Below are 11860 nucleotides of genomic sequence, written 5' to 3' on the forward strand. Positions count from 1 at the left end.
GACTTTTCAACCTTAAAGAAGAAAAGAAGTGCTTTATACCCTCCATTTAAAAAAGGAAAAAAAAAAGAGAAAAAAACAACAACATCATGGATCATTAAAGAGATGGAAAAAAAAAAACAACAACCTAGTATAATTTCACTAGTAGGGTCTGGGGAGGGTAGTGTGTACGCTGACCTTACCCCTACCCTGGGGTAGAAAGGTTGTTTCCGATAGACCCTCGGCACCCTCCCTTTAAGAACTCCCCATCTTGCTCTTGGGGTAACTCGAACTCAGAACCTCTTGGTTGGAAGTGGAGGGTGCTCACCACTAGAGCAACCCCACTCTTGTCGGAAGTGGAGGGTGTTCACCACTAGAGCAACCCACTAGAAAAAAAATAAAGTACGGAAGAAACAATGGTAGCCTACATTACTAGGTTTTCTTACTACATAGTAGAGTGAAATAAAATGTAAGGAAGAAAATTAAAGCTTAATAAATTTGTTCAATTATTGAATTCCCCTACGAGGAATATATACTGAATTTTGAGAAACAACCTAGAAGACAGCTTTCAGTAAATTGTCCCTGATGTTATTTTTTGGGTGCGCACTGGATTACCTGCTCACTGTGTAATAGCTCGCAAATTACACAGGAGATATAAATTACTAGGTAAGCCTGATGTGGCGAGCTCTGACTAAGGAGACTGCGGGTGAAGGGAATCGATCACATGTCTCTTGTGTGGCAAATCACTTATCCAACCAACTCAGCCAACGCTCGCGGATATTACGATCGATATTGTTACTATAAATCTATAAGTTTCACAACAGTACTATACTGCTATTAGTAAAGTCTTTCTTTTCAATTGTCCATCTTGTCCTTGTTTATTTAAAAGAATTGATACATTTTCTCTGAACCTAGAGAAAGGAAAGAATAAAATCTTAATTCACCAATTATCAAAATAGATTAGTTGCTTTCATAAAATGACAATGACTAATTACCATAATTAGTATCACAGTTTTATTTATCAAAAGGTAAATCTTTATTGATTAACCAAAATTATGCTAAGAACGATATTTTGGCACATTGTGCCAACTTTATGTTTAATATTCTTTTTCTTTGTTCTAGTTTACCTAGAAATTAACCATTACCGGCTTATATTTTGTAGTTTAACTAGGCTCTAGGGTTTTGTATTTCTGCATGCATAGTTTCTAGATTAGTGCTAATTGTGACTAGTTATGTCAAACTAATATTTAACAAGCTTAGCCATTCATAACCACAGAAAACAATTATCTCATAGACTGTTGAGTTTGAGTTTATGTTCTATTTATTGACCGTGTAAAAAACTATACACGATTAGATAATAGGAGCGGAACCAAGATTTAAAAGTGGCAGGGCACTACTATCGAATAAAAATTTAAACAAATACTAAAGTGAGAATCGAACTCAGGCAGTGCAAAATTTAAGTTCCCCCCCCTCCCACCCCCAAAATAAAATCTACCAAGACAGCTACCTAAGCTTTGAGTCTTAATATGTCAATTAAAATACATAATATATATACATATATTTTTTTCGAAGCTACTGGGGGCTGGTGACCCCCTACCCTAAGGATAGATCCACCTCTTATTGGATTACTTATCAGGTAACTACATGTAAATTTTATGAGAAACATTAATTGATATCTGATCAAAATGTTAAGTAACATGTTATAATGTGTTACAATACTACAATATTCTTAGTACAAAAATTATATCATTGCAATGTCAATGTACATATGTAACATAATTAAATCATGCGTCATTTCCCAATTTAGGATGCTTGTAATACATTGAATGTAATGGTTTCCATTTTAAAGCTTAAGCACAATAGGATAAGGTTTAGGATTAAGAGGTTAGGAGATAAGAACGAAAGTCTTTGTACCAACACGTACAATTAGTTCAAAGAAGAATAATTAGTCAATGGCATTAAATTCGTTGTCGAAGGAATAGTGAAGAATTAGAAAGCTATAAGAATTAAGGTTATTAGAACTTGTCTTCAAAAAGTGTCTCCTTTGAAATTTTGGAATTTAGCCTCTTTTTACTTTCTCTTTGTCTTTTTTCTTTTCATTCTCTTCACTTCTTGCCTTCTTGGTGTTATATATAAAGATTGATATCAAGTACTTATGAAGGTGAATATATACCAATATAGTTAAAGTACTTTTATTTTGTCAAATTTACATAGCTTTAATTTCTTTCAGTGGTAAAGTGCTAAAGTGTTTCTCCAAACCTAACTACTAACATCAGCTGACTTTTGCATGTTGGATTACAAAAAAAGTTTAATTACAACAACAACAAAAATTGTTATTCAACAACTGAAGTCTGTAGAGGGCACGTACTGTGTACGCAGCTTTAACTCTACCTTGAAAAGGTAGAGAGATTATTTCTGATTGACAAAAAAAAGTTTAATTGTTACACAAAATATTATAGGAAGGGAAATTTATATAATATTCATAGAAATAGCGGCCGTTGTCCACCTTTCGGCCTTGTCTTTGAGGAATAAGTCATTATCCTGGAGTTTCAAATTCCACAAATGAAATTTCAAGACGGTGGCTATTTTTTCAATTACAGGTGCTAAAAAGTGACTATTTGTAAATTTTACCCCTAATATTCAGCTTAAGTGTTGATATTGCAATTGGAGAAGCTTCAAAATTATATTGGCCCATAAGTTATTGGGCTTGAGATTGCAAATCCAGCCTCCTGAAGTCCATAACTACATCTTTACACAAATAGCCAGTTAGTTTCACTATTTAATTATTTTAATCGGTGTACATAAATTATACATATATTATATATATTTATCTGCTATTTTTAGCTTAAGTAATTTAGTTGGACTGCTATTTTGGTTAATTCTTCGTCGTTTAACTCGAGATAGTAGTAGACTAGTGGTAATGTAGTATGTAGGTTTTCCAAAAGGCAAGTGATGACAAGAGTTACATTTGGAAAAATTCACAATTTTGGAATTTTATTCTCTTCTTCTTTTTCGGTCTTGTTTATTCAATGAACATATAAGTAATATATATTGTATGATAGAAAAACTAAGGTATCATCTTAAGAAGAAAAAAATTGAAAAAAGCTTTAATCTGGAAAAAAGAAAAAAGTAAATATTCCATTGTATCATCATTCCATATGCCATGAATCGAGAACATTATTCCATAATTCCAAATCATATGCTTAAGCGCGACAAAGAATAACTCACATGTTAGTTCAGTCTAGTTTCAAAAATTAATTCTTCACCAAAAATCAATAAAACTACATTTTCTTATTAGAAAAATGAAAAATGTCAGTGACTTTCGTAATGATTATTCAAGAACTTTAATAAGTATCATGTGCCTGAAGAAATTAAAAAACGTCATGAAACGAATCTATCTTTCAGTTTGTAAATTCTTATCATCATCAAACTAGAAATTCTCCCCAACCTTGTGGATGCCGCTACTTTACATTTTTTACTTTTCTTGATTCAACATATTAAAATTAGGAAAACGTTAAAAAAAAAACTTTTTATTTGTCTAATTAAAAATAATTCAAGCTCTGCAAACTAACATAATATCAAATGTAGAATAAAATACTTTAAAAGACAGAGAGATAGCAAATGGACTAATCACCCTGCTCGAAATTGATATGCACTCAAGAGAGTTAATCAATTAATTAACAACAACTACCATATCTACATAAAAAATTAAATATTAACGACTAAAGCCTAGCTTCAGGGAGTAAAACGGAGTGGCTAACCTACTAGCAAAAGAAATAACAACCATCCTCTGTAACAATACTTCACTGTAATAATTAAATTTTTTTTTGGAACCACTATTTCATATTATGTTATAATGTTCCCTATAATATCATTTCACTATAACAGTCAAAAAATATATGAACAAACAAAGTTGTTATAAAAAGATTTGACTATATTAATGTTCTGTACTTGGCAATTTGACAAGCGCAAAACACACACTTAAATTGTACTCGCTAGTCAAAGATAGTATAGTATAATATTGTATCCATATGAATAGGACTTAAACAACATTATCGCAGTTTGTAGCTAGATTGCTATCCAGAAGGATCAACAATGGAGATTTATATGAATTCTAACTACAAATAATTAAGAATCTAAGGCTATTGACTAATGACAATCACAACAAAGGTAAGCAAAGAAGTTATCAATGGGAGAAAATATGGGTTAATACGATAGGTGCAAGATAATTGTTCGGGATCTAACTCTAGATAATTCACTTCTAATGTTCAAGTGAGTCTCTCGAATTCACTTAATTATCAGTATAATTATTTAGTACAAACTCCTCTCTCGATTAAGTCTCAACCTCACAATATGAATCAATTTAAGCTCGGTGAAAATATGCAAGAATGCGTAATGGATAGGTCGTTAGTAGAAGCTCTTTCGATTATCCTCCTAACTAGGTTTAATCAAGGATTCAACTAGCCTCTTTCGATTACTTCGAAAAATCTATGCACTCAACCAACAATATAGTGTAAATATATCACAAGTTATGCCTCTCTCAATTACAAGAGCAAGTAAACATAGATGCAACAATTTAATCTTCCCAAAATGATTCAAATACATAAAAATAGAGTTATAATCCACAAACAACCATCAATACACCAAACCTATCAAAACCCAAAAGGTTCTACTCCATAGACATGGAGAAGTTCTTCACAAATGAAATAAAAGTATAGGAAAATATAAATACAATCCAAACCCGGATCTTGAGTGAGGAAGGAAGGATGAAATCCTTGTGCTCTTGCTTCTCCCTTCTCTCCTTAGCTTCCTTAGGTCTAAAGTATGTCAAAAGTCACTCACAAATGATTTTTTTGTGTATTTAAGCCGCCCCACAAAATAAACCCCAAATGAAACTACCCTTTTCTTAGATAAATAGGACTCTTTCCGGACAGGACATGTGCGGCCTCGCACCTGGAGACCAACTCGCGCATTTGGTCGCGCATTTTGCACATTGTTCTGCCCCAAGTGCGCGCCCAGTGCGCTCGCGCACGTGGATGGAACCAGTTGGGAATTTGAGGAAACGTAAAACATTAAAGTTATAACCCTTTTAAATAGCTTTCCAACGATATATTGTAGAGCCCAAACGGATTTCTAACCGAACAGTTATGTGCACTTTACTGGCCAATGTGCAGTATGCCTGCTCGATTCCTCGTTTCATTCTTAAAGTGCATTATCATCCGTTGATCCCCGAACACGATCCCAACTTAATTCTTGGACTTTTACTTAGACTTCAAAGCTCCAAAATAGTATGAATTCTTGCCATAACATCTACATAGCTTGGAATCACTTCTACATGACATAAAACACACAATAAGTGCAAAACACGCCTAATTAAAGCTCAACATAAGTAAAGTGCGGTGAATTAGAGTGCAATAAGCGACTAAAATACGGGATTATAGCCTACCATCATAATTCTTCCTTTTTTTCGTTAGATTCACTAGAGACAGATAAATTAGGAACTATTTTTACTAGACGGACTATGAATAATAGCTATTTGGAAGAACCAAGTGCATCACTCATTCGCATAATGTATTTTGATTAATCTTTTGCTCTAATTGTTAAGTCATTAAACTATTAGATGGATCCATTTAATTATAATTACTTAAGATTAAGTAGTAGATTGGTAATACCCTTCTAATAGGTTTTTCATTTGAATAACGATTGAGCTACTAACGAGCGCAAAACACACACTTAAATTGTGCTCGCTAGTCAACAATAGTATAGTATAATATCGTGTCCACAGGGATTGGATTTAAACAGTATTATTGTAGTTTGTAGCTAGATTTCTATTCAGGAGGATCAACAGTTTAGGATTATATAATTAATAATCTAAAATCTACAACTATTGACTAATGAAAATCGCAACAAAGGTAAGCAAGGGAGTTATCAATGGGAGAAAATATGGGTTGATAGGATAGGTCCAAGATAATTATTCGGGATCTAACTCTAGATAATTGACTTCTAATGTTCAAGTGAGTCTCTCGAATTCACTTAATTATCAGTACAAATATTTAGTAGAAACTCCTCTCTCGATTAAGTGTCAACCTCACAATATGAACCAATTTAAGCTCGGTGAAGATATGCAAGAATTCGTAATGGATTGGTCTTTAGGAGAACCTCTTTCGATTATCCTCCTAACCATATTTAATCAAGGATTCAACTAGCCTCTTTCGATTACTTAGAAGAATCTATGAACTCAACCAACAATATAGTGCAAATATATCATAAGTTATGCCTCTTTCGATTACAAGAACAAGTGAATATAGATGCAATAATTAAATCTTCCAAAAACGATTCAAATACATAAAAATAGAGTTATAATCCACAAACAACCATCAATACACTAAATCCATCAAAACCCAAAAGGTTCTACTCCATAGACATGGAGAAGTTCTTCAAAAATAAAATAAAAGTAGAGCAAAACATAAATACAATCCAAACCCGGATCTTGAGTGAGGAAGGAATGATGAAATCCTTATTCTTGTGTTCTTCAAACTCCTCCTTAGCCTCCTTGGCCTCCCTAGGTCGAAATCTATCCAAAAGTCCTTCTAAAATGGTATTTTGGGGTATTTAATCCGCCCCCAAAATAAAAACGGACGAAACTATCATTTTCTAAGCTAAAAGTTATGTGCATTTTACTGGACAATGCACAGTATGTCTGCTCGATTCTTCGTTGCATTCTTAAAGTGCACTATCATCCGTTGATCCCCGAACATGATCCTAACTTAATCTTTGGATTTTTACTCAGACTTCAAAGCTCCAAAATAGTATGAATTCATTCCACAATATCTACATAGATCGGAATCACTCCTACAAGGCATAAAACACACAATTAGTGCAAAATATTAGCGATTAAAGCTCCAACTCAATTAAAGTACAGTAAATTATTGTGCAATAAGCGACTAAAATACAAGATTTTAGCCTACCATCAATACCCCACACTTAAACCATTGCTGTTCTCGAGAAATCAAATCACACTTTATATAGACACGACCTTTTTAAACAACTCCCATAACTCATTACACCAAGAATATTTAAAATAGATTAAGTACAATAGTATAACATTCTCACCTCAAGAATTGACTCACAAGTACCACGCATTATTCATAACTTACTCACTTACTCTAATATAGAGGTCCACAACATTACCTTTCCTTCATGAATCAAGTGCCCTCACACAACAATCGAGAGTAGTTCCACACACAATAGACATCAAGAACAACTAGGAACTCAAGATAGAAAGAATTCACTCACTCTCGTAAAAACATTCATATGCCACACAAGATGACCCATAGGCTTGCCCATAGTGTATTACTCAATTAATCGAGCTCATTCAGTCAAGGATCAAGTAAGACTTTAATTGGTTATAATGTAGGCTGCGGGACGGGTAGGATACATTTAGATATAAGAGTAACTACACCTTCCTAAGAACTTTTAATATATATACTTAACCTTTAAACCCCACACTTATGTCAAATCATAACTCCATCTTCACATCCGTATATGTCGACTCCCAACTTTTTTAAGCACAAATACATCAAGAGTTACCGTTATCAATGAATATAAACTTTTTTTTTTCATTTTCTTTTTCGATTCAAGTGTCTCATACTTTTTCAGCACAGTATACCTTTCTCCTTATTTCAATAGTTCCACTCAAAAGCTAAACCAACCACCCCACAATTCAACTTTTACAAAGTTCATACCAATTTTAAGTACTATGAGAGGTAAATGGTTCAAATAGATGGTCAATTCAAACAAAAGAGTAAGGCTTGTAATGTGGTTATCAAAGAAACGGGATTACAGGCTCAACGGGGTTAACTACGATACATAACCATTTGGTGGGTAACATATATAGTTGGCTCAACAAAGAAGCACCTATATCACTTCCAAGACTGAACAAATCTACTATTTCGCTTTGCAAACACACGGGGCAAGTTCTAGACATCAATTGCACTGCACGGAATATACAAAGCCTCACATACACATGGCACATAACTCACTCAGGATCGGACTCATCAAGACACTCTAATCAAAGTAATTAAGCAAAGTTAAGATCATACAATTTAAGGTACTTATACAAGAGTCAAAAACTGAGCATAAGCGTCACAACTAAAGCACTTACTATTCTCAAGGAATAATAAAGTCAAGAGATATTATTTTCATTTAAAATCACAGCACAAGATCTCCTACTCCTAAAAAAAATTAACTACACTCGGTTCAAATAAAACCCTTGAAAAAGAACCGTGACACAAAGAAAAATCAAGGGGCAATTATTATACTACCTAAAGAAAATAATATATATATATATATATATATATATATATATATATATATATATATATATATATATAACTTAATCCCTCAAGAAACCCGTTGAACGACATCCATCGTCAGGAAAAATTAAAAAAATTTAAAATTTTCAATCAAATGAATTACAAAAACATACATAAACATTTATACATTCTATACATATATACATCCCTACCCCACACTTTAAATTGTATCATGTCCTATGACATACAAATAAAAATAAAGAGGTAAGGACAACTTCCTTGAACATCTAATCGGGGTTTGAATTGAAGTTGGGCTCCATCCCTCGCGCCCAAACTAATGCACACATCCATGCAGACAACTTCTTCTCGGTTTTCTTGGGGTACACCCCACACTTATCTTTTTCGCTCACTGCAGCCTTGTCTTTCTCGCCTTTCACTTTCCACACAACACTAGCAGCTAGCTTCTCCCTTTTTACCTCTATTTCTACATCCATCTCAAAAATCACAGTCTCCTCGCCCACTCTAAGCATGAGTTTTCTCTCATGTATATCTAATATTGCTCTACCCGTTGCTAGGAATGGTCTTCCTAGGATGAGGGGGGCCTCCTTGTTCTCTTCCATATTAACCACTATGAAATCCATAGGAAATACAAACTTATCTACCCGAACTAAGACATCTTCAACTATTCCCTCGTGTATTAGAGTCGTTTGGTCTGCCAGCTGCAAAGATATTGGTGCAGACCTTATCTCTCCAATCTCCATCTCCAGTTTCCTGTAAATAAATAGAGGCATTAAATTAATTGAGGCACCAGAATCACATAGAGACTTATCAAAATTAGTAGTGCCTAAAGAGCAAGGTATGGTAAAACTCCCTGGATCTCCACACTTTTGTGGGAGTTTGTTTTGCAATATTGCACTGCAATGCTCCGTGATCTTGACCACTAAGGTCTCTTCTATTTTCCTCTTCTTTGTCAGAATCTCCTTCAAGAACTTGGCATAAGCCAGCATTTGTGAGAGCACTTTTGTGAATGGTAGGTTTACATGAACCTGTTTCAGCACATTTAGAAATCTCTCAAACTGCTTGTCCAACTTTTCTCGCCTTGGCTTTTGGGGAAAAGGTAGCGCAGACATATGCTTGCTCTCATCATGTTCCGCCATTCTTGATTTTTCTTTCTTCTTTTTCTTAGTTTTCATCGGGCTTTTATTCTTTTTATCAACATCACCCTTCAGCTTCTTCTCACTTTCTTTTTCAAAGTTCACCTCATTTTGGATCGGGGTATGATATTTCAACACTTGCCCACTTCTCAGAGTTACAACCATCATTGTTTCTTTTGGATTTCTCTCAGTATCAGCGGAAAGTGTTCCTGGGGCTCTCTCCGACATTAGAGTAGCTAAGTGCCCAACCTGTTTTTCCAGTCTTCGAAAAGATGTACTCAATTCTTTGATAGCTGCATCATGGGCATCAAGCCTCTCATCTATCTTGACAATGAAGGTCTTCATAAGATCTTCCATTCTAGATTGATTCAACTGTGGAGAGTGATATTGTTGCCTTTGCTAATTTTGAAAACTTATAGCTCCTTGTTCTTGGAACCTAGGGTTGTTTTGTTTCCATGCATTTGCAGTACCCCCAGGTGAACTCCATGAAAAGACGGGGTGCCTCTAACCCATTGCATTATAGTTTCCTACAGCATTCACTTCCTCAGTTGAGTCTTGACACTCATGGGTGGGGTGTCCTCTTCCACATATATCACAAGTTGTGTGGTGTACATTTTGCATCGAAGCTACAGTTAGCTTCCGTATATTTTTAGCCATAGCATCAAGTTGTACTTACGCAGATATAGTAGCATCAACTTGGTGAACACTAGTTGATTTTCTTCTTTCCATACTCTCAGAGGGCCACTGATTAGCATCTTCGGATAATTCATCAATAATTGTAATTATCTCCCCTGGAGTCTTCTTTATAAAAAGGGCCTCCAACTGCATTGCTCAAAGTTCAACGCGAGGCCGGTGTCAATCCATCCCAAAAATCCTGGAGTTGCATCCAAAGTACAATTTCACTATGTTGACACCTTCTAACTATCTCCTTAAACTTCTCATATGCTTCAAAAATAGTTTCATTCTCTTTCCGGCAAAAGTTATGGATTTTTCTTCTAAATTTGCCTGTCTTGGCTGGAGATAAATATTTATCAAGAAATGTTCTGGTCATTTCCTCCCATGTTCTAATTGATCCATTTGGCAAGCTTCGAAGCCACTGCTTCGCATCATCTTTAAGTGAAAAGGGGAATGCCCTTAAATACACTGCATCTTGTGACACCCCATTATATTGAAAAATATTCATAATCTCCTCGAAGTCCATCAGATGCGTGTTTGGATCTCCGTTTATCTTCCCTCTGAAAACGCAGTTGCTTTGAATGGTTTGAAGCAAACCTTGCTTCAACTCGAAATTATTGGCTGCAATTGGAGGTGGTCTAACACTTGACAATCCTTGATTGTAGACTGGTCTGGCATAGTCACCCAATGCTCTACCAGACCTTGGTAGCGCATTCTCGAACTGGTCTTCAATCAAGGGTCGATTTAGATTGAATCTTCGACCCCTATTGTCTTCGACAATTTCCTCAGCCGCTTTATGGGCTGCCTCAGCAGCTATCCTTGCAGTTGTCTCTACCTCATCGTCATCATTATTAGCCATGTGTTCTTGGGTTGAAGGTTGCCTCAAGAACCTTACGGTAAACTCTTTCTCCTTCCTCAGTTGCCGCAGGTATTTTTCCAATTCCGGTTTGTAGGGTATTACTTCTCTACAAGAAGATCGTGTTATATACCACAGACTTAACTTGTTGCCTGCACACGGAGGAAGAAAGGTCATGTCAGTATTTCTCTAGTATGTTCAAGACCATTTGTTCATCATTCTCTTTTACTAAAAATTTTAAATGTGCATAGGTGGATGGGGGTTTGAACTCTTCTTGTATTGCTTCATAATCAACCAAAGCCTCATTTTCAATCATTTCAGTTGAAACAGAGTCCTCTTGCAGAATGAAAAACTCTCTCTGTAGATGTTCATCATCTCGGGTAGGCTCATTCTCACCGGGTATATCTTCCATATATTCACCATCACAATACAATGAGCTTTCTGAAAGTATACTTATTATTTGACTCACTTGCATTGTTATGTTGTTAATGGCTTCATCATCTTGTGTAAATCTCTCTTCCACCTTATTTATGAACTTGTACATAAACTCTTCTAAACTACTATTGTCACCTTGAGGTGGTTGTCTCACTTCGCTTTCATTCCAGTAATAATAAGGGTATTCATCCCAACCAGAGTCAGAATTGTACCCATATGAATCCTCATACATGTACGGACTAGAGACAAAGTGAGAGTGTTCAAAACATGAACCATAGGAAGAATACCTACTTGCTTGACAATCAACCCATAGATGATTTTCACCGCATTTAAAACATATAGAAGACCGCTGACAATGTTCAGTTGCTAACTCTTCAACCGTTTTCTTAGGCTGGTTGTACTCCATCTTTACAATATTTAGAGTTCAGTATCAAGAATATGCTCTTCAA

At 35.1% G+C, this 11860-nt stretch overlaps 1 protein-coding gene and 1 non-coding gene across 2 annotated transcripts; one reads left to right on the forward strand and one right to left on the reverse strand.

Annotated features, from left to right (window-relative positions):
- Nucleotides 1-8578: 8578 nt before the first annotated feature.
- Nucleotides 8579-9802, reverse strand: LOC138900404 (uncharacterized). Its single transcript, XM_070187144.1, has 2 exons — nucleotides 9177-9802; nucleotides 8579-9062 (listed from the first exon to the last, which is right to left on the reverse strand). Exons 1-2 carry the CDS (start codon nucleotides 9800-9802, stop codon nucleotides 8579-8581), a joined length of 1110 nt encoding a protein of 369 aa, XP_070043245.1.
- Nucleotides 9803-10341: 539 nt separating this feature from the next.
- On the forward strand, nucleotides 10342-10448 carry LOC117279793 (small nucleolar RNA R71). Its single transcript, XR_004510203.1, has one exon. It is a non-coding gene; the product is annotated as a small nucleolar RNA R71 (small nucleolar RNA).
- Nucleotides 10449-11860: the final 1412 nt, after the last annotated feature.

Source organism: Nicotiana tomentosiformis, chromosome 10 (assembly GCF_000390325.3).
Source record: "Nicotiana tomentosiformis chromosome 10, ASM39032v3, whole genome shotgun sequence".
Lineage (NCBI taxonomy): Eukaryota > Viridiplantae > Streptophyta > Magnoliopsida > Solanales > Solanaceae > Nicotiana > Nicotiana tomentosiformis.